This window comes from Rhinopithecus roxellana, chromosome 19 (assembly GCF_007565055.1).
Source record: "Rhinopithecus roxellana isolate Shanxi Qingling chromosome 19, ASM756505v1, whole genome shotgun sequence".
Classification (NCBI taxonomy): Eukaryota; Metazoa; Chordata; class Mammalia; order Primates; family Cercopithecidae; genus Rhinopithecus; species Rhinopithecus roxellana.
The window spans coordinates 4,557,452-4,581,231 of record NC_044567.1 but is presented as its reverse complement, the minus strand read 5'-3'; the positions used below and the strand labels follow the sequence as shown (position 1 = coordinate 4,581,231).

The 23,780-nt window shown below is 42.8% G+C and overlaps 1 protein-coding gene across 1 annotated transcript in view; it reads right to left on the bottom strand.

The window, feature by feature from the left end:
• KPNB1 (karyopherin subunit beta 1) overlaps positions 1 to 23,780 on the bottom strand; it is a 38,651-nt gene that overhangs the window by 7,338 nt on the left and 7,533 nt on the right. The window contains exons 4-19 of the mRNA XM_030923089.1: positions 23,115 to 23,315; positions 21,511 to 21,663; positions 18,873 to 18,932; positions 16,728 to 16,817; positions 15,646 to 15,756; positions 14,749 to 14,850; positions 11,395 to 11,619; positions 9,660 to 9,851; positions 8,716 to 8,846; positions 5,767 to 5,914; positions 5,370 to 5,441; positions 4,144 to 4,288; positions 2,439 to 2,521; positions 1,824 to 1,931; positions 405 to 548; positions 181 to 286 (exon numbers count right to left, since the gene is read on the bottom strand). Of these exons, the coding sequence (XP_030778949.1) occupies positions 181 to 286; positions 405 to 548; positions 1,824 to 1,931; positions 2,439 to 2,521; positions 4,144 to 4,288; positions 5,370 to 5,441; positions 5,767 to 5,914; positions 8,716 to 8,846; positions 9,660 to 9,851; positions 11,395 to 11,619; positions 14,749 to 14,850; positions 15,646 to 15,756; positions 16,728 to 16,817; positions 18,873 to 18,932; positions 21,511 to 21,663; positions 23,115 to 23,315 (2,071 nt within the window). The remainder of the gene's footprint in view (positions 1 to 180; positions 287 to 404; positions 549 to 1,823; positions 1,932 to 2,438; positions 2,522 to 4,143; positions 4,289 to 5,369; positions 5,442 to 5,766; positions 5,915 to 8,715; positions 8,847 to 9,659; positions 9,852 to 11,394; positions 11,620 to 14,748; positions 14,851 to 15,645; positions 15,757 to 16,727; positions 16,818 to 18,872; positions 18,933 to 21,510; positions 21,664 to 23,114; positions 23,316 to 23,780) is intronic.

Here is a 23,780-nt window from a genome sequence, read left to right as displayed (position 1 = left end):
AAAAACAATACTGTACAGTCTTCCCTAAGCCACTCTCTTCATTAGGGCACTGCTCCCCCTTCTTCCTGCCTTTAAGCAACAGACACTAATTCACAAGCAAGCTACAGAATGACAGACATAGCCCATTTGGCTAAGTGCACACTGGCCAGTGGATGAAGGGAACTGGATTGTATACTCAACGGTGTACGTTCTCCTGATCCCCCTTCAATCCCTGGACGATTCCGGTATAGGCTTCCAAGCAGCTTTCCCTTAGCTCATTCAGATAATCCACCATGTCATAGTCTGACTGTAAGACACAAAGAACAGAACCTACATCATACCGAACACCTTTAGCTGCATGTTTGTCAACAGTCCCTCCAATTAGAGCTAGACTTAAAGAACAGCCAAGATAGCTTTAAGCTTACCTTGTCCACCTGGGCTTGGGAGGCCTGCTGAAGAGTATTCAATACAACCTCTAAGTATTTCTTAAACTCTCCACCAATAGCAAGAGCAATATCACCAAACACTGACAGAATCTGTGGCTTCACAGACCTGTGGACGTTCTCATTCTGACAAGGAACAAAATGAAAAGTCAATTAAGTCAAAACTTGTTTGGTCCAAAGATCCACAAAAATTTCATTTCTAACAAGCAACTACTGATTTTAAATATTTGGATGGTCCTTTATAGCTTACAAAACCTTTCCCATTTGCACCTCACATCAACTCTAAGAAGCTAGCCAGGTATTGTCACTCCCACTTTACACATGAGGAGACTGACTTAAGAGTCAAGTGACTTGTCTGAGAACACAGAAGCAAAGTAGCAAAGTTGGATATAGAGCTTAAAGACACATATAATAATTAACAATGGCTACCTCTGGAGAGAGGTATGATATACAAATGGTCCCCTGCTCGTGATGGTTTGATGATTTCTCTACTTTTTTTTTTTTTTTTTTTTGAGACGGAGTCTTGCTCTGTCGCCCAGGCTGGAGTGCAGTGGCCGGATCTCAGCTCACTGCAAGCTCCGCTTCCCAGGTTCACGCCATTCTCCTGCCTCAGCCTCCCGAGTAGCTGGGACTACAGGCGCCCGCCACTGCGCCCGGCTAGTTTTTTGTATTTTTTAGTAGAGACGGGGTTTCACCGTGTTAGCCAGGATGGTCTCGATTTCCTGACCTCATGATCCGCCCGTCTCGGCCTCCCAAAGTGCTGGGATTACAGGCTTGAGCCACCGCGCCCGGCCGATGATTTCTCTACTTTACAATGTGTTTATTGGGATCTAACTCCATCATAAGTCAAAGAACAACCGTATTTACTTTTCCTTTGCATTTTACTGTTTTGTTTTAAAAACCTCTAATAGAGCACACATTCCTTTAATTAACTTTACACTCTTTCTTTAGAATCATCCGTGAAATGAACAACTCCCGTTTATAATCCCAAAAGCCAATGTTCTAGAAACTCACAGCTCCCTGTCACTGATTTTTTTTTTTTGAGATGGAGTTTGGCTCTTCTTGCCCAGGCTGGAGTGCAATGGCGCGATCTTGGCTCACTGCAACCTCCACCTCCCAGGTACAAGCGATTCTCCTGCCTCAGCCTCCTGAGTAGCTGGGATTACAAGCCCCTGCCACCACGCCCGGCTAATTTTTTTTGTATTTATAATAGTGACGGGGTTTCACCATGTTGTCCAGGCTGGTCTCGAACTCCTGACCTCAGGTGATCCCGCCTACCTCAGCCTCCCAAAGTGCTGGGATTACAGGCCACTGTGCCCGGCCTGTCGATATTTAACTATCTTTCCAACTATTGATTTCTTCAAAGAAGACTGGTTAATTAGATTGTGTGTAGATACTCACCCCCAAATTTTCCAGAAGCAGCTGCATCACCTCGTCACAGAAAGGTATGATGTTGGATTGCAGGGCACGGCATAAGTCTCCCACTAAGCCCACAGCTGCCAAACAAACCTGCCAAGAATCAAGGAAATAATCTTCTAACAGAAAAGGCTGCCTGCTGGGGCAAGACATTATTTTTAACTAGCTGCTGGGCTTTTATCACTTGAACCTAGAGTCAAAGGAGAAAACATCTTCCCTCTGCCGAGATTAATTTTTCAGCAACCAACATGGCAGGAAGGGAACAAAGACCATCTGAGAGAGATCACTGATAAAGGTTTAAAAAAAAAAAAAAAAGCCTTGCTCTCCAGGGTGCTGATAGCTCAACTTTACAGCTGCTCCCGCATTAGTACTGTCTAGGCAAATAAACAGTCATCTTATCCACCTTTATCTGGTGCATCTAATATCCTGTTTTTCATGGACTACTTCCAGTTCAAATGTTCAGGCAATGAATAAAGCAGTTTGCCTTTTAGGACAATATAAAAGGAAAAACTACTTAAGCTATAAGAACCTGGTTTTGTCTGCACTACAGTGACTATCAGGTAAAAATGGGAATATACTATTTAGAAAAGCATATCCTACCTGGTACTCGGCATAATTTTTTAATCCAATGCCCAGGAATGGTTTAAAGGCCTCCATGTACTTGAGGAATTCACCACCCAACACTGTAATGAAATAAACTATTAGCCAATGACAGCACCACGGGTTAACACAGAGGCAGGTAAAAATAACCCATAACCTACCTCTCCCAAAATGTACTCACTCCACTCAACAGGTTGGGTGGAATGTACGTTAGTTACCGATTCCATCATGAAGACATTAAAGGCTTGCATAAGCCAAATTTATTACTGCTGGAAGGGCCCTAATTCTTACACCACAGAGACAATGCCCACTCTCCACAGAATAGGGCTTTACTCTGGCTAATACAACAAAGTGGTATGGCCCTCAAGGAATGCTGGGGTTAATTTTAAATGGGTTGAACCAGCAGTACTGACTCTTGTCCGCCCCCTCATCTGATAACAGCATGTCCTTTCTGCAGGCCAACTGCAAAACAGGGTCCTTAGGCAATCCCATCAAGGGCTAAACAAGCCACAGTCAGGAAAAGCAGCACTGGGCTTCAGATCCAAATCAGCCACTCCAGGAGCCAAAATTAACTTCTTTGCCCTTTCAGAGGAGTGGTCACATGTTGACAGACCAGTTGGACATAGGCTGTTTATTCCAAAAACAGGTCTGGTCCTCAGGAGAGTGGTCCTCAGGTAAACGGCCTTAGTAATGTACTTACAGGCCACCCATGAAGAGGCATTCCAGATTCCTAAAGTGGTTTGTAATGGCCCTTCAAAGAATCTTAAATCAGATATGGCTTCCCCAAACCAATTTTGCAGTCAGACATGTAAAAATCAGAAAATCAATTCCTAGAACTTGCTCAGTGCTTCATTTCATCCCATACCAGGCACCATGATGTGTCAACCTTAGTCCAAAAGCATTACGAAACAAATCAGGTGATGGCAAGTACCAGGAAAGAAAATAGAAACTTTTGGCAGGGCACAGTGGCTCATGCCTATAATCCCAGCTACTCAGAAGGCTGAGACAGAAGAATTGCTTGAACCTGGGAGGTGGAGGCTGTGGTGAGCCAAGATTGTGCCACTTCAATCCAGCCTGGGCAACAGAACGAGTCTCAAAAAAAAAAAGATAGAAAAAAAAAAAACCACCTCTGCCACTCTTAGCTGCAAACTGGCTCTCCATTTAAATGGACTGACAAGGCAGTTATACAAATTTAAGTGGTGTGCACTTAAGTTCAATCTAACTTTGAAGTGACTCATTCCCCAGTAAAAGGACTACGCTTTCTGTAGTCAAAAATTCTTTTAATGTCCTGGCAAGGAGGACTGCTTGGGCCCACAAGTTTGAGGCCAGCCTGAGCAATATAGTGAGACCCTATCTTCACACACACACAAAATTAAGCTGGGCCCAGTGGCTCACATCTATAATCCTACCACTTTGGGAGGCTGAGGCAGGAGGATCACTTAGGAGTTGAAGACCAGTCTGGGCAACATGACGAAACCCCGCCTCTACCAAAAATATAAAAATTAGCCGGGCATGGTGGTGTGCACCTGTAGTCCCAGCTACTTGGGGGGCACTGAGGTGGAAGGATCACTTAAGCCCAGGATTTCAAGGCTGCAGTGTGCCAAGATCGTGCCACTGCACTCCAGCCTGGGTGAGAATTACTTACGGCCACTGAAATGCCTACATTCCAAAGACATTCCCTGACCAGACAGTATTTCTCACTGACCTTCCACCAGTGTGCTAACTGCCATCAGGGCATCCTCTTGTACTCCCCCAGATCCAGCTGTGCTTTGGAACATCCTTAACAGGGAGGCCATAACCACATCAGAGATCTGCAAAGCATCTTGATGTTGCACTTTCCGAAGAACATTCTGTGAAATGAGTTAAGAGTTCAAGATCAGTTGATTCCAAATCTCCCATTCAGAACACTATACCTTTTCTTTTTAAAAATCAATTAAGTCCCTTGATATTTTTTAATTTTGGGAATGCCAAATGTACTTTTTATACTCAAAAACATTGACAGTACCAGTCATCAGCAATGCATTTTAACATTTCTCCTGTTTCTCATTTCAGAACAAACGTGAGCTGATCCTCCATTGTGCAGAAGGTCATTTCCTCTGAATTGCGTTTGTCTTACTGTCTGACAAATCCCTGCTGGTAGCCTCCATAGTCCAGTCTTACTAGAATGATAGTTAAATTACTTCAGCTTTAGAGAAGGCCCTATCACCTTAGAGCTCTTACTCATAAAACAAACAAAAAGCAACCCTTCCTATATCCTAACCATTTACAGATGATCTAGAAATAATCTTGATACAATCAAACCAACCTGACTTCTCCCATCAAACATTCCTTCCTCACTCTTGTTTGTTTCAACGAATGTCACTGACATTAGGTCAAACAGCAAATGTTCCAAAAGATGACGGTAAAAATTCAAGGCTTTATTTTTAGCCAAGTGAACTACAGCTGGGAACCAAATTTGACTGAGCAAGGCTTGAATAACCTAACAAAAAACCAAGAGTTTTTTGGTTTTCAAAATCAAAATACCAAAACCATTCAAGCTGCCAACACAAATGAACTATACAGCTGAGAGGAACCATCACACATCAAGTAGTTTCCTTCTCTACACAGTGATGTTAGTTGAAACAAACAAGAGTGAGGACGGGAGGTTTGATGAGTGTATATTGAATTGGGAGAAGTTAAGTTGGTTTGATTTTATCAAGATTACATCTAGACCATCTGTAAGTAAGCAGGATTTGAATCTTTCTAGACAGACAGGAAAGGCAGGTGGGAAATTCCTCTCCCAATCAATCAATCACAGATCAAAGCCTTCTGAGAACAGCTTCTGATCTGCATCATCTATACCATTTTTGAGTTCTGTGTGTACACGAACTTGTCATACCGAGGTATTAATTATCTTCCCTGGAGTTAAGAATTGATAAGGCACCATCATACCTGAAGAGTTGCACAGAGTAAAGACTGAAGGTCATTGAACTGGATTCTATCGGATGTGCTCTGGATATGTGACTACAATGAAAATAAGAAAACATACTTTACATAAAAACCTTCCACTTTTGCTGGGACCATTTAATAATCTTCCCTAATACTAACATAGGAAAGTAGACAACAACAACAACAAAACCCGTAATACATATAGTGGAACACATATATGAGTAAACCGTGACAAGTGATGCTAATGTTAAGGTGCAATGTTTTTTTGTATAAGCTTTATATCTTTCTGAGAAAATATATACTTAAATACTAAAAAGACAGAACAGTCTGGAAAACAGACCTAGGCGTCAAAAGTACTGCCCCATTCCCACCCATAGTCAGGGGTGCTCTTAGATCTCACCTCCATCTGAAGCACCTGTTGTAGTCGTTCCATGATGACCAAAGTCGTTTTCTGGACAGCAGGATAACAATCCTTGGCACTGTTTTTTACAATTTCCATCAGAGATTCATATGCAGAACTCCGCAGGTTGTTCTGGTGTCCATCAGGTCTGTAAAGAACACAGCAAAAATCTTTTTTTTTTTTTTTTTTTTTTTTTTTTTTTGAGACGGAGTCTTGCTCTGCCGCCCAGGCTGGAGTGCAGTGGCCGGATCTCAGCTCACTGCAAGCTCCGCCTCCCGGGTTCACGCCATTCTCCTGCCTCAGCCTCCCGAGTAGCTAGCTGGGACTACAGGCGCCCGCTACCTCGCCCGGCTAGTATTTTGTATTCTTTTAGTAGAGACGAGGTTTCACCGTGTTCGCCAGGATGGTCTCGATCTCCTGACCTCGTGATCCGCCCGTCTCGGCCTCCCAAAGTGCTGGGATTACAGGCTTGAGCCACCGCGCCCGGCCAGCAAAAATCTTAAAGTCCCAACTGAAAAGGACAGGGAAGAACATAGACAATGTCTTGCCAAAAATAAGAACTCAGGAACTGGTATTACTGCAGACCTGGTTTGAGTTTGGAAACACAATATCCAAGAACCAAATCTTCAAGTCCTTTGAGCCAATGGTTATGTTCATTATGGTCTCCAGACAGTTAAAATTTAGAATGGCCCTTTTAGGAAATGGGCTAAAATTATAGAGGAAAAAATGGTTTGAAATGGTAAAGAATCATGTGAACAATTTAACAGGTTGTCTGAAGAGCTATGAAGAAAATACCCCAATTTTCTTGCCTAGATGTGGTGGCTCATGCCTGTAATCCCAGCAATTTAGGAGGCTGAGGCAGGCGGATCACTTGAGGTCAGTTTGAAACCAGCCTGGTCAACATGGTGAAACCCCATCTCTACTAAAAATATAAAAATTAGCCAGGCGTAGGGGCGCATGCCTGTAATCCCAGCTACTCAGGAAGCTGAGGCACAAGAATTCCTTGAACCTGGGAGGTGGAGGTTGCAGTGAGCCGAGACTGCACTCTAGGGCAACAAGAGCAAAACTCTGTCTCAAAAACAAAAACAAAAACAAATAAAAAAAGGAAATACCCCAATTTTCTTCATTCCTTTAAAAAAGATGTCTTCATATACAATCTCAAAGAGGCATGGAGATGATGGGCACCGTGGCTCAGGCCTCTAATCCCAGCACTTTGGGAGGCCAAGGTGGGCAGATCACCTGAGGTGTCAGGAGTTTGTGACTAGCCTGGCCAACATGCAAAACCCCATCTCTACTATAAATACAAAAATTAGCCAGGCATGTTGGCGGGCACCTTTAGTACCAGCTACTCAGGAGGCCGAAGTATGAGAATCACTTGAACCCGGGAGGCTGCAGTGAGCCAGGATTGCACAATTGCACTCCAGCCTGGGTGACGAGCGAAACTCTGTCTCAAAAAAAAGGGAGATTTTTGTGCTTAACTCAGGTTTACTTTGCTCATGACTTTAGGTATAGCTCACACAAAACATGAACTGTTAAAGGTTGTCTCCAACTTAAAACACCTTTAAACAACATTTCAAAAGCTTTTTTCTAAGTCAACTGCATTTACCCCAAGTTCTTCATCCCATATAAAAATATGGTTAGTTGGCCGGGCACGGTGGCTCATGCCTGTAATCCCAGCACTTTGGGAGGCCAAGGCAGGTGGATCACGAGGTCAGGAGATCGAGACCATACTGGCCAACATGGTGAAACCCCATCTCTACTAAAAATACTAAAATTAGCTGGGCATGGTGGCATGTGCCTGTAGTCCCAGCTACTCAGGAGACTGAGGCAGAAGAATCGCTTGAGGAGGTTGCAGTGAGCCGAAATTGCACCATTGCACTCCAGCCTGGGCAACAAAGCAACACTCCGTCTCAAATAACAATAATAATAATAATAAAATAAAAATAAAAATGGTAGTTATTGATTTGGTGTGGCAATCAAATTCATAATGAATACTATCATTTCTCTTGTAACCAAATACTCCTGTTAACTGTCAATGCTGCAAAATGAAGGAACCTCTCTAGATCAATTACTGTCTACAAAGAAACTAGAGAAATTACACTATATTCAGATTTAAGCTGTAAACTGAACAATTTTAAAGCAGGTGGAATCTGCATCTCTTTCTCTATCTTTAAACAAACCAGTCAACCAATCATGGGATCCTTTTTTTTTTTCTTTGAGACGGAATTTCACTCTTGTTGCCCAGGCTGGAGTGCAGTGGCGCAATCTCAGCTCACTGCAACCTCCGCCTCCCAAGTTCAAGCAATTCTCCTGCCTCAGCCTCCCGAGTAGCTGGGACTACAGGCATGCGCCACCACACCCGGCTAATTTTTTGTATTTTTAGTAGAGACGGGGTTTCACCATGTTGGCCAGACTGCTTTCAAACTCCTGACCTCAGGTGATCCAGTTGCCTGAGCCTCCCAAAGTGTTGGCATTACAGGCATGAGCCACCGCGCCCAGTGGGATTCTTTTTTTTTTTTCCGAGACCAAGTCTCGCTCTGTCGCCCAGGATGGAGTGCAGTGGCGCGATCTCAAGCTCACTGCAAGCTCCGCCTCCCGGGTTCACGCCATTCTCCTGCCTCAGCCTCCTGAGTAGCTGGGACTATAGGCGCCCGCCACCACGCCTGGCTAATTTTTTGTATTTTTAGTAGAGACAGGGTTTTACCTTGTTAGCCAGGATGGTCTTGATCTCCTGACTTCGTGATCTGCCGGCCTCGGCCTCCCAAAGTGCTGGGATTATAGGCATGAGCCACTGCGTCAGGCCTCTGGCGGGATTCTTAATTCCTCTAGAGAAGGTAGAGTCTTGTCCTGTCTCACTATGCTTCTATGATTAAGCTAGGTATCCTCCACACAGAAGGCAATAGAACTTGGATGCAAAGACGTCACTGATTTCTGTGAAATATCAGTTACCTGTCTGTAGTCTCCAGGAGCTTCTGAACTATGAGTTCAAATGAAGAAGACAAGCAATAAGTAGCTGGTTCTTCCTGATCATCAGCAACATCTGCAGCTTCATAAGCAGCTTCAGCCAGACTGGAGAAAGCCTGAAATGCAGATAGGTTCAGTGTTAATCCTGAAAGAATCCCACACCTTAGGACCATCTTATTTTTCATTAAGATACTTTGGGCTATGTCAGTGAACTTCCAACTTTTTCTGCCAAGGTAATCTCTAAGATGGCATTTTACAGGTATCTTTTAAATTAACTATTTATTTATTTGATTTGTACTTTCTGTTCATCCTGTCTGATAATCTGACAACTCTCTAAGCAGCAGAGTACTTTCACCAACACCTGCCATTTCTTCTGTTTCCAATCACAGAAATCCTGTCTGATAATTTGACAACTCTCTAAGCAGCAGAGTATTTTCAACAATACCTCTCATTTCGTTTCTCCTGTTTCCTTTCACAGACTTTTAGCCCCATTCCTTATATTCCTTATTTGAACTTCCTCCCCTTAACCAATTACATTAGCCTACACTGACTCAGCATTTAGGCTGCCTACTTTCCTTTCCTCTTGCCCTCTTCTCAGCAATGATACTTCTTGTAGCCAACAACTCTCCACCTTAATCAAAATTTCTTGTCCCTAAGCAAGTCGAGAAAGCAACCCAAGTCCAGATAGTTTCCCCACTGGGTTACCATGACTGTTCTAAGTGGTTCAGGAACCAGTAACTATGAGTCAACTGTTCCCACTGGCTCTTGCAGTTGGAATCTCCCCCACATTTTAATTGAATAAATTAGGAAGAAAATGTTATTCAGAAAAAGGCTTCCAGTGAGGCAGATCCATTTCTCTCCCACACCTTCTACTTTCTTGCCAATGGCAAAGGCAAGCTCCTTTTCTCACTAGGAAGAAAATCCCTTACCCAGCACACATTTGAAGCCACTCTGGGTTCAGCACTGAGGCCCTCAATCAGACACTGCAGCAGGGGAGCCAAGTAGACATCATTGATGGCAGCTTCAGGAAGCAGCTCACAAATTCTGCCTACAGTCCATGCAGCTGTATCTCGAACAACTACACTGGGGTCTTTCATTAATTCTATTAAGGTGGGCATAGCCTGAAAATATAACAGTTATTAGCAAAGCAAAACAAAGATTAAAATTCATGTTAACTACTACTTCAGAAAAAGAAATACTAATGGATGGCTTAACTCAAAAAAGTCACCAAGATACTTTTGTAATTTTACAGGACATGGTGTGAAACATCTTTCAAAATATTTGAAAATATCTTTCAAAACTCCAGTTTAGAGTTTTACATTAAGAATTTGGTGTAAATGCTTTCAGTAGTCTGCAATAAATTACTCAGATAGAGGCCGGGCATGATGGCTCATGCCTGTAATCCCAGCACTCTGGTAGGCTGAGGCAGGCAGATCATTTGAGGTCAGGAGTTCAAGACCAGCCTGGTCAACATGATGAAATCCGGTCTCTCTACTAAAAATACAAAAATTAGCTGGGCATGGTGGCACATAGTCCCAACTACTCAGGGAGCTAAAGCACAAGAATTGCTTGAGCTGGGGAGCTGGAGGTTGCAGTGAGCCTAGATTGCACCACTGCACTTAAGCACTCCAGCACAGGTAACAGAGTAAGACTCCAGCCCCCAGCCTCCCCTCCTCAAAAAAAAATAATTACTCAGATACTTAGAATTCCCAGGATGCAGCTATGATGGCATCTGGCTATATCCAGAAAGACTGAATTCTTTAAGCACTAAACTCAAGTGTAACAAACTCCTTTTCTTTTTTTTGAGATGGAGTTTCACTCTTGTTGCCCAGGCTGGAGTGCAATGGCACGATTTTTAATAAAAAACAAGCACAACGTTTCCACAAGAACATTTTCATTACATAAAGGCCATTTTGTCCAAAGAATAGAATAATAATGCCATTATTAAAAATTATGGGGAATCAGTGCTAGGTACAAAAAAAAAATTATCAGGAAATGTTTACAACATAGTATTAAATGAAGAAACAAGTTATAAAACAATCTGCACAGAAAGCACCTGTTGCACACACATACACACAGGAAAAAGCTTCAAGAATACAGAGTTAAGCATGGCTATTTCTGGGCAATGAAATTAAAGGTGACTTCTCTTTTGGCTTTTTTCAAGTCTCTGAATCATGCTGACTAATTAGAAACCTAAGAAATATATTTTACTCTCATTAAAAGTAAATAGGTATCAGGCTGGGCGCGGTGGCTCTCGCCTGTAATCCTAGCACTTTGGGAGGCCGAGGTGGGCGGATCACCAGGTCAGGAGATTGAGACCATCCTGGTTAACACAGTGAAACCCTGTCTCTACTAAAAATACAAAAAATCAGCCGGGCATGTGGCGGGCGCCTGTAATCCCAGCTGCTCGGGAGGCTGAGGCAGGAGAATGGCGTGAACCCAGGAGGCGGAGCTTGCAGTGAGCCGAGATCGCGCCACTGCACTCCAGCCTGGGCGACAGAGCAAGACTCTGTCTCAAAAAAAAAAAAAAAAAACAGGTAAATAGGTATCTAGAAATAATCTTTGTAGATGACAATTTACAGTTTTGTTTTGAAAAACAGAGAGATGCTTTAAGTTTAAACAATAAATATTCTACTTTCTACTCCAAAAATCCCTCAGCTTCACCTGTATAACTAGTGGTTTGAGCTGACTGGGCTCTGGTCCTTCCAAGATACAACCAAAAGCCATCACTGCTGCATCCCGGTACCGCCAATCTGGGTTCTTGATGTGTTCTTTAATGAACGGGAGGACATGTGGGACAATGTCATCTTCACAGCAGGTGGCCAGAAGCATGAGGCACACCCCTGCTGCTTTGCAGGGGTTCCAGTCATCGTCATCATCATTTTCGTCCTGGTGAAAGAATATGGCACTAGTTAAGATTTTGTCCAAAGAATCATTTTAACTCTAAAGTCCTCTGACTACTTGAATGTCTTTAGAACTTAAACTTCAGGGAAATAAAATATAAGACCTTTATATTTTATCTCTTCCACAAACATTCATCACAGCATAGTCTTTGTTAAACAAGATTCAGAAGGAAGAAGATTCCATTTAGTACTGAACAACAAGAATGAAAAAATTTCAACTACATCCAAAAAGAATGAATCCCAAACATTTAGAACAAAATGCAGAACTAGAGTATATGCTGTATGATTCCAGTTATATAAAGTCCAAAATTGGCCAGGCGCAGTGGCTCACACCTGTAATCCTAGTACTTTGGGAAGCTAAGACAGGTGGATCACCTGAGGTCAGCCTGGTCAACGTGGCGAAATCCCGTCTCTACTAAAAATACCAAACTTAGCCAGGTGTGGTGGCACGTGCCTGTAGTCCCAGCTACTCAGGAGGCCAAAAAAAATTGCTTAAACCTGGAAGGCGGAGGATGCAGTGAGCCGAGATTGCACCACTGCACTCCAGCCTGTGTAACATAGTGAGACTGTCTCAGAAAAAATAAATAAATAAATAAAAAGAATAAATAACGTCCAAAATCAACAAAAATTAACCTATGGAATAACAGACCAGGAAAGTGAGGGAGTTTCATGACTGGAAAGAAGACATGATTCAATCATAAGTTCAAAAAAGAGGCAAGGCGCAGTGGCTCATGCCTGTAATCCCAGCACTTTAGGAGGCCAAGGCAGGCAGATCACTTGAGGTCAGGACTTCGACACCAGCCTGGTCAACATGGTGAAACCTGGTCTCTACTAAAAATACAAAGATTAGCTGGGTATAGTGGCACATGCCTGTTAATCCCAGCTACTCGGGAGGCTGAGGCAAGATTATCACATGAACCTGGGAGACGAAGGTTGTAGTGAGCCAAGACTGCCCCACCACACTCCAGCCTGGATGACAGAGTGAGACTCTGTATCCCCCATCCCCCCAAAAGACAAAAAACAAAAACACAAAAGTTCAAAAAAGAAAAGATTCCACTAATGTCTCCTCTTAAGTTAAAATCCAAGGTATAGCTTCCTAATTGTGGCCATTCACACCACATAGTAACTTAAGGCAGGTTGCCTATGCAGTTTCAGAAAATCACACAAAGAATAATCTGTTCTCAAAGAGGAAAAGCACAGTAAAAATATAAGAAAGTAGGCCGGGTGTGGTGGCTCATGCCTGTAATCCCAGCACTTTGGGAGGCCAAGGTGGGCGGATCACGAGGTCAAGAGATCGAGATCATCCTGGTCAACATGGTGAAACCCCATCTCTACTAAAAATACAAAAATTAGCTGGGAGTGGTGGTGCATGCCTGTAGTCCCAGCTACTCAGGAGGCTGAGGCAGGAGAATCGCTTGAACCCAGGAAGCAGAGGTTGCAGTGAGCCGAGGTCGCACCACTGCACTCCAGCCTGGCGACAGAGTGAGACTCCGTCTAAGGAATAAACAAACAAATAAAATATAAAATATATACATATACACACACACACACAAAAGACAAGACACAAAGTCGAAAGATAAAAATAGCAACAATAGGCGAGGCGCAGTGGCTCATGCCTGTAATCCCAGCACTTTGGGAGGCTGAGGCGGGCGGATCACCTGAGGTCAGGAGTTCGAGACCAGCCTGGCCAACATGGCAAAACCCCATTTCTACTGAAAATACAAAAATTAGCTGGTTGTGATGGTGCGCACCTATATTTCCAGCTACTTGGGAGGCTGAGGTGGGACACTGCTTGAACCCAGGAGGCAGAGGGTGCAGTGAGCCGAGATCATGCCATTGCACTCCAGCCTGGGCGACAGAGTATGACTCCATCTCAAAACAAAAGAAAAAAAAACAAAAACAAAAAACCTGAAAGGAGAGATTAAAATGTAAGGGAACACCCAGTTCATTTTAATCCAAACACATCCCTACTTAGCTTTTGAAACTACTATATTGAGAATCATACACATCCCTAAAAACAATTACATTTCTGTGTACAAAGAAATGATGCGGTGCTCAGTTACCAGCATTGTTTCCTCAGAGTACTAGCAGCTCTTTGGTAATAACTTCACATGCACCAAAAGAACCTTCCCAAACACCATATATCAAGAAACACCGGCCGGGCGCGGTGGCTCAAGCCTGTAATCCCAGCACTTTGGGAGGCCGAGACGGGCGGATCACGAGGTCAGGAGATGGAGACCATCCTGGCTAACATGGTGAAACCCCATCTCTACTAAAAAATACAAGAAACTAGCCGGGCGACGAGGCAGGCGCCTGTAGTCCCAGCTACTCGGGAGGCTGAGGCAGGAGAATGGCATAAACCCGGGAGGCAGAGCTTGCAGTGAGCTGAGATCCGGCCACTGCACTCCAGCCTGGGTGGCAGAGCAAGACTCCGTCTCAAAAAAAAAAAAAAAAAAAAAAAAAAAAAAGAAACATTGTGTTGCATAAAGTCAGGAGAACAAAAGCAACCAGGACACGGTCCTCATAAAAGAACTTCTATAGTTACTCATTAGACCCCAATCTTTATGAAGTCTTGTCACTTTACTTTCAGCCTGAATCTTAATAATTCAAGTTAATCATCTTAAAGGATTAGTAGAAGGGTTTCTTTCTTGGGTTGGGGTCCTTCATTAGGATCTGAATAACTCATATCCGACTTCTTTAGCATTTTAAAAGCATATACCCTGTGAACTCACAAAAGTATCCTAGACATTAGAACAGACAGGCAAGTGGCCTAACACCAGCATATCTTTGCTCCCAACCTTGCTTCACTGAAGCTTTGATAGAGCACCTCTCTTCTGTGAGTTTGGACAATGGAGCACTCAGGAAATCAGAGCAGCATGTGGCTCACTCCCAAGCAAGATGCATCTGAGATGTGAAGACCTAGTTCCCCTTCACAAAGAAGTCAAAGCCTAGGGGATCTTCTAGATCCAGCTTAGCTGTTCCTGAGCCATCAACAACAGAACATCAAATAGTTGATGGGTTGCCAAGTTCCTTCCATGGAAACTGTTCTACAGCAAACAGTTTACTCTTAGTAAGGTTTCACAGCTTACCTACCTATATTTGGAAGGTAACTCACCTGTTTAGTTAGTGTCTGTGTGAGGATTGGAACCAGATACTGTAGTGCTCCCTTGGCATAAAACTTGCTGGTGTGCTCAGGGGGCCGTCCTTGTTCTGCTGCCTGAAGAGAAACAAAGCAAATTCTAGACAAAAGCAACCAAGCTCTGTATACTAAAGGCATACAATGAGAGCTGACCAGGGATCTCTTAACAGAAACAGAAACATACAGGGACAAATGGTAACACACAATGTGATCTTGGAAAGTGCTCATTTTTTGGTCTACTTCAGTGAGAATCTTTTAGGCCCTTTTAGGCCATATATTACAGGTCCAAGGCAACATTAAGTTAACTTTTTTTCATAAGTTCAATTCGTATTGACAACCTGATATTTAAGTGTTCCTTGGATCAACACACACACCCAGTTTGCCTAAAGATGCCAAAAAAAAAATTTTTTATTTTTGTCCTGAAATAAGTATAAAGACAAAGCTGGAAACAAAACTTTGAATTCAAAGATTCCAAGTACAGAACTCCACCTTCTCCCCATATCTGACTCTTTCACCAGAGTTAGTAAAATATCAATTATACATCCCAGGCTTGCATTAGGACTTCCAAAAGGAAGTAATTCAGCAGCAGGTATCACCTTGGTAAACTGCGACAGCCTGCTGCCCCCTTGTGTTCACAGTGATAATACCACTATTTATGCTCAATCATGCCTGACTGCTTGGCAAAAACTGAGAGCCCTCATAAATTATCTGCCTTCTTCATGAAGGGCTCTGGCTAGCAGAAAAATCAAAATCTCTGCCAATGGAGATACCCTCTAAACCCAGACAGAATAAAGTTCTCCTAGAAGGGGAATGTCATCCACAAATGAGATATGTCCCAAAGTCTATTCAGAATAATAGTTCTCCCCAGCTCACCTCTGAAGCCTCAATGGCCAAATCCATTTCCTCATCACAGACATTGGACCAGAATTCTATCCCTTGTAGGGCCACCTCATCAATGTCACTTTTCATTGCTTCAATTGTGATCTTAAGAACAAAAACACCCCAGGCCCCAAATAAGTACTGATTCAAGTGAGTCCCCGCTCCAACCCGGCTTTAACCACAGACATGCAAATTTCAGAAATGTAACTTATAAAAAGCAAGCTAGGCTTGAAAGAAAAGATATAAAAAAGAAGATTTCTTTCTTTTTTTTGGAGATGGGGTCTCACTCTGTCACCCGGGCTGGAGTACAGTAGCACAATCTCAGCTCACTGCAACCTCCACCTCCTATGCTCAAGCAAACCTCCCACCCCAGCTTCCTGAGTAGGCGGGACCACAGGTGCACGCCACCTCACCCGGCTTATTTTTGTATTTTTTGTAGAGGCAGGGTTTCACCATGTTGCCCAGGCTGGTCTCAAACTCCTGGACTCAAGTGATCCATCATTCTCAGCCTCCCAAAGTGCTGGGATTACAGGCGTGAGTCACCAACCCAGCCTCAGATTTTCAAAATGCAGGTTTTTTCTTTTTTGTTTTTGAGACAGAGTCTCACTTTGTGGCCCAAGTTGGAGTGCAATGGCACGATCTTGGCTCACTGCAACCTCTGCCTCCTGGGTTGAAGCAATTCTCCAGCCTCAGCCTCCCAACTAGCTGGGATTACCGGCGCATGCCACCACGTTCAGCTAATTTTTGTATTTTCAGTAGAGATGGGATTTCACCATGTTGGCCAGGCTGGTCTTGAACTCCTGACCTCAGGTGATGTGCCCGCCTCAGTGTCCCAAAGTGCTCGGATTACAGGCGTTAGCCACCAGGCCCGGCCTCAAAATGAAGGTCTTTTACCCACACAAAGTAGCACCAGTTTTCTTGGCACACCACTGATAAGCTTAAACCTAACAGTCTCAGGGAATTTCCTTGATTCCATAATATTAAGTAAAATATTACAGAATTGGCAAACTAGCAACTAAGGATGATGGGCTCTGTAATTAGCTACAAGCGCAAATCATATAAATAGAAACACTTACTGCAAAAAGAGCAGGACCCATATATGTCTCCATGTACTGATAATATAAGGACATTATCTTCACCAGATTCTGTAAAGCAGCCACTCGTACCTTTTATGAAGAGCAGATCAGACAGTTTACTAAAATAACAATGCAATCTGACAAAGTTAGAGTCACTCAAATGGGCCAACAATCTTAAGGATTAATTGAGGTAAATATGGGATATGTTATCATTTCCCTAAAATTCGTTCTCTCCCTTCAATTCCCTCATTATCCGTTCCTATTTATTTTCCCTCAGTGCCCCCCGCCTTTTTTTTTTTTTTTTTTTTTTTTTTTTTTTTTGCATTAAAGGTGCATGTGGAACCCATGGTAGGGCTGAATTCACTAATACTATATTCTTTATTTTTTGGGGAGGGGACAGAGTTTCACTCTTGTTGCCCAGGCTGGAGTGCAGTGGCGTGATCTTGGCTCACTGCAAACTCTGCCTCCCAGATTCAAGCAATTCTCATGCCTCAGCCTCCCAAGTAGCTGGGAATACAGGTGCCTGCCACCATGCCTGGCTAATTTTTTGTATTTTTAGTAGAGACAGGGTTTTGCTATGTTGACCAGGCTCATCTTGAACTCCTGGAGCTCAGGCAATCCACTCGCCTCAGTCACCTAAAGTGCTAGGATTAAAGGTGTGAGCCACTGCGCCTGGCCATTTCTCTTTTTTGAGACAGTCTTCTTGCTCTGTCACCCTGGTGCAAGTATAGTAGCCATGATCATGGCTCACTGCAGCCTCAACCACCAGGCTCAAGCAATCCTCCCACTTCAGCCTCCCACATAGCTTGGACTACAGGCTCGCCCCATCACGCACAGCTAATTTTTGTGGACATGGAGTTTCGTCATGTTGCCCAGACTGGTCTCCAACTCCTTGGCTCAAGTGATCCTCTGGCCTCAGCCTCCCAAAGTGCTGGGATTACAGGCATAAGCCACAATACCCAGTCACCCAGTCCTTTTTTTTTTTTTTTTTGAGATGGACTCTCCCAGGCTGGAGTGCAGTGGTGTGATCTCAGCTCACTGCAACCTCCACCTCCCAGGTTCAAGTGATTCTCCTGCCTCAGCCTCCTGAGTGGCTGAGACTACAGACATGCGCCTGTGAAGTGTTGGGATTACAGGTGTAAGCCACTGCGCCTGGCCTCAGTCCTTTTTTTTTTTTTTTTTTTGTATTAAAGGTGTGTGTGGAACCCATGGTAGGGCTAAATTCACTAATACTATTCAGACTGAAGATGTTACTTCTACCTTCTTGAAGGGTCAGGTTTCGGGTATAGCAATAGCAAAGCTGCTTTAATGGCTAGAGTGGAAAACAATCACTTGAATAAGTGATTGTTGGCAATAAAGTAGCAAATCACTATGGCAATAAAGTAGCAAAGCCAATCAAAAACTTTTTCTCCCTTAACTGTTTGTGTATACATATATTTTTAGTAGAAACGGCTTGAATAACCTACGGCAATGAAGCAGCGAAGCTGATCAAAAATGTCTTCTCCCTTAACTGTTTATTTGTGTATATTTTTTAGTAGAGATGGTGTCACTATGTTGCCCAGGTTGTTCTCCAATGTCTGACCTCAGTGATCCTCCTGCTTTGGCCTCCCAAATTGCTGGGATTATAGTGTGAGCCACCACACTGGCCCCTTAAACCTTTTTTAAGAGGATGGCAACTTCCATTACAATTCTTCCCTCTGCTCCAATGTTTTTATTAATATTAATTATCATGATTACTTTTTGAGATGGAGTCTCACTCTGTTTGCAGTGGCATGATCTTGGCTCACTGCAACCTCCGCCTCCCAGGTTCAAGCAATTCTTGTACCTCAGCCGCCCTAGCAGCTGGGACTACAGGCACGTGCCACCACACCCAGCTAATTTTTTTGTATTTTTAGTAGAGACAGGGTTTCACCATGTTGGCCAAACTGGTATGAAACTCCTAACCTCAGATAATCTGGCTGCCATGGCCTCCCAAAGTGCTGGCATTACAGGTGTCAGCCACCATGCCCAGCCAGAATATTAATTATTAGTAACAATCAAACCTTATTGCTGAAGTCAACTGATTCCCAATATTTCAAACTTATATTAGATTTGACATTTCCTAGGAAAGATGTGAGACAATTTTTCATATAACCTTACACTTACCCTCGTATCTGGACACTGTGTGGCTTCACAGACCACCTGCATAATAAAGTGCCTTTCAGACTGTAGGAAGAACAAAAATAAAGAGAATTAGGAAAGCATAACCTGTACATAGGAAGATTTCCAGACTCCCTCTACAAGGAAAACCGCTCGCTCCCTCAGGGCCCCACACAGCCCTGCCTGGTACAATCAATCAAGCCACTCTCCCTTGAGATGGTACCGCACTATAAAGGCTATAAAGAGTTTACCTTCGGTGTCTGCTATGTGACTTGCCCTCCAATGAGGTCCCTAATCTTTTAATCTCCAAGATGACCTTCACTAACAAAGACTTCAGGGAGGAAACAGAAAAATGTAGGTCACAAGGTTTAAATAAAAATGGTTGGTTAAAAGATAAAAATCTACATGTAGGAAAATCAATTTCCTTATACTTAAAATATAAGAGAATTCAAAACATCTGCTTTATTTCAGAGACCAAATTTGTTTTCTGAGAGGTAGCAAATTCACATCAAATGTGGCGAGAAAAGGGAGAATAGAGTAATGAACTTTGTGTGCTACCCTCCTAAATCTTCCAAAATCTATTAAGGAAAAATCCAGTTTTTTAATCAATTAGAATTGCCATTTGCTCTGGGGTTTCAGACCTTTCCAAAGTCAAGAAATGGTAAAAAGCCAGCTAAAGTGTCAACAAACATATATACAGAAATACTTTCAGACCATGACCCCGACAATTTTACTTGTAGGTATTTACCCAAAAGGACTGAAAGCAAGAGTCTGAAAGATACACATGCATACCCATGTTCGTAGCAGCATTACCCACAATAGCCAAAAGGTGGAAGCAAGCCAAATGGCCATGGATGGACGACTAGATAAACAAAATGTGGCATATACAGACAATGGAATATTAATCACCCTTGAAAAGCAAATTTTGACAAATGCTACCCCTTAGATGAATCTCGAGGACATCATATTAAGTAAAACAAACCAGTTGCAAAAAGACAAATATTATATTATTCCACTTACGTAAGGTATTTTGTTAGAGTAGTAAAATACATAGAAACTGAAAGTAAAATGATGGTTACCAGTGGCTGAGAAAAGGGGAAATGAAGAGTTGTTGTTCAGTATGTACAGTTTCAGTTTTGCAAGATGAAAAAGTTGTGGAGTGTTTCCACAGCAATGTGAATCTACTTAACTGTACATTTAAAAACGATTTAAGATGGTAAGTTTTATGTTATTCATTGCATTTTCAGCCAAAAGTTTACATATATATTATATACACACACAAAACATTTACATATATATTATATACACACATACATATACGTACATATATATGTGTATATACACATATATCTATACACATACACACACATATATATGTATTTTTTTTTTGGAGACAGAGTCTTGCTCTGTTGCCCAGGCTGAAGTACAGTGGTGCAATCTTGAGCCTTGAACTCCCAGGCTCAAGTGATCCTCCCACCTCAGCTTCCCAAGTAGCTGGGATTACAGGCATGTGCCAGAACACCTGGCTATATCCTGTTTCTTAAAAACACCTTCCTAAGGTGGTATGAAACAGACCAACTGCCATAACTTTTATTTCATTTTTCATTCTTTTTCTTTCCATTATAAGCCCTGTAAATACAAGAGCTCATAAAGCTGGTTAAAAACTCAATTGTTCCTCTCCACAGAAATCTTTATTTTTTAGAGACAGGGTCTTGTTACATCGCCCAGGCTAGTCTCAAACTCCTGGCTTCAAGTGATCGTTTTGCCTTCATGGCCAAAGTGTTGGGATTACCGGATGTTGAGCCCCAGCATCCAGCCTCTCCAAAATCTTTAGTATAAGGCAAAAGATTTAAAAGATTTACACAACCTTAAATGAAACCAAAGTAAACCAAAGTATATAGTACATACCATAATTTCTTTCTTTCTTTCTTTTTTTTTTTTTTTTTGAGACAGTCTTGCTCTGTTGCTCAGGCTGGAATACAGTGGTGCAATCTCAGCTCACTGCAACCTCTGCCTCCCAGGTTCAAGTGATTCTCCTGCCTCGGCCTCCTGAGTAGCTGGGATTACAGGCGCATGCCACCACGCCCGGCTAATTTTTTTGTATTTTTAGTAGAGATGGGGTTTCACCATGTTGGTCAGGCTGGTCTCGAACTCGTGACCTGATGATCCACCCCCCCCCCCACCCCCCCGGCCTCCCAAAGTGCTGGGATTACAGGCTTGAGCCACTGTGCCCAGCCTATTTCTTTCTTTTTTTTTAAGAGACTACATCTGACTTTGTTGCCCAGGCTGACCTTGAACAACTGGCCTCAAGCAATCCTCCCGTCTCAGCCTCTGAAGTAGCTGGAGTACAAGTATGCACCACCATGCCCTATAATTTTAAAAAACCCAACAACATTCCACACTTCGGACTGCAAAAGGAAAAACCTAAGCTCAGAAACACTTTATTTCCAAAAGCATGATGAGAAATGGCAAACACTCCATGGGCATATCTCACACAATACAAACTGGACTAAACTGGAAACAAATACTTTTAAGTAGGTGGTAGTTTCTAAATCATAAACTTAAGAAAACAAAACAAAAAACTAACATTTAACTCTTTCATCCTTTACTGTCTGAATCTATACCTTATTGTGAAAAAACTTACCTCTTTATCAAAGTTTGCTTTGGTGAACTCCAATGAGTTCAGGAGTGCATTAGTTGCAGCTAGCTTCACATTATTACTAGGCTCTTCTTTCCTCATCCCCTGGATTATGGCAGTCAGAATCTCGTTAGATTTATCTTGTAGCTGCTCTGGGTCCTGTAACAAGCAGAGAAGTGCAATGAATATACAGTCGGCCCTCTACAGCCATGGGTTACACATCTGTGGACTCAAGCAACTATGGATTGAAAATATTTAGAGGAAAAAAAATGGATGGTTGCATTTGTACTGCACCAAAAGGTGCGTGTACACCTTTTTTTCTTGTCATCATTCCCTTAATATAGTATACCAACTATTAATATAGCGTTTACATTGAATTAGGTATTGTAAGTATTCTAGAGATGATTTAAAGTATAAAGTATATGGGAGGATGTGCATAGGTTATATGCAAATACTATACCATTTTATATAACAGACTTGAACATCTGAGGATTTTGGTACCTGAGGAGGGTGTTGGGATCAATCCACTCCAGAAGACTGCCATAAGGAGTTAACGACTAATCAGCAGTCCTTTCTCTGTTAAGAGACAGGGTCTATACTGCCCAGACTGAAGTGCAGTGGCTATTCATAGGCACTACCACAGTGCACTGCACCCTCAAATTCCTGGGTTCAAGTTATCCTCCCACCTCCGCTTCCCAAGCAGCTGGGACTACAGGTGTAAGCTACTGCGCCTGGCTTAATTGGCAGTCCTTTTAACTGTAAAATTCACTCAAGAAAGAATCATGACTTGGTGATCCTTCCCCACTCATTTCCATTTGGGAATAAAACTGCAAACCACCTGCAAAGTATCTCATGGTACTGGCAGTCCAAAACTGAATGAAAGCAAGTCAAATTCATCAACTTCATCTTTGACTTCTTAGTATAATGACTCTGGGTATGAGGTAATATTAGCTTTTTTCCCCCTTCTGTGCAAATGGAGATGGCAGTCTGTTCGTGTTTTCCAGGCCATCTGTACTCTACAGTAAAGCTTCAGGACATTTAAGGGCCAAGGCCAAGAATCAACACCTGGGCACATCGAGGGAGTCTAAGTCCAGGTCAAGTGCTGTGGGCTCCTGTGTTTCATAAAGTCTATATATTAAAATAGACACCAAGAGTGGTAACCTCATCAGGAACAATAGTGCTGGGAGGGCTGCATCTAAAATACCTTGTCTCCAGTGGCTAAACCAACTACATCAAGTGTTGGCAAAACTTTCCGTAATGTAGTAAATTAAAATGCACCCAACAATCATGGTACATTCAGGATCTTAAGAAAAAGGATTGGTCAGGGATGCTCCAAATGAGAATATCCTCATTATGTAAGTCTAGAATCTAAGACTCTTCAAACAGGGACTTTTGTTTTCAGTTTGCGATCCTCAAGTTTCTTAACTTTAGGGCATGATTAGTAATGTGAAGACAGAGGCCTAAGGGAAATAAATCAGTCTTACTTTCAAAACACTGTGCAATTTAGCTTGGCTTTCTTCGTGATTCAATAAGGTAGTACCAATATCATTCATGTCACAGCTAGAGGCAATCAGAGGTATATAAACCAAATACATTAGGCAAGCACTTACTATATCTTGGCAAATATAACCGATAGCTTCCAATGTCGACTCCTTCATGTGCTCTGTGCTGTTGGGGTTTGTGACATTGGCCACCAGCTGAGGAATGAGTTCTGGCCACTGGTTTACTGGGATCTCTGCACAAGCAATACCAGCCACACACTGTGAGGCAGAACTAGGCCGGTAAGTTTCTGTGCCCAATGTCTGCAAAACCTGCACCAAAAAAGACAAAAGATACAAATTTCTTTTTTTTTCTTTTTTTTTTTTTTTGAGACGGAGTCTCGCTCTGTCGCCCAGGCTGAAGTGCAGTAGCTGGATCTCAGCTCACTGCAAGCTCCGCCTCCCAGGTTTATGCCATTCTCCTGCCTCAGCCTCCTAAGTAGCTGGGACTACAGGCGCCCGCCACCTCACCCTGCTAGTGTTTTTTTTTGTATTTTTTGGTAGAGACGGGGTTTCACCGTGTTAGCAGGGATGGTCTCGATCTCCTGACCTCGTGATCTGCCCGTCTCGGCCTCCCAAAGTGCTGGGATTACAGGCTTGAGCAACCGCGCCCGGCCCAAGATACAAATTTCTAACACTATTTGACCACATTTTGCCCACCACCACACTTCTTATATTAGTGTCTCTGAATTCTTTTTTTTTTTTTCTTTCTTAAGACAGGGTTCTCACTCTGTTGCC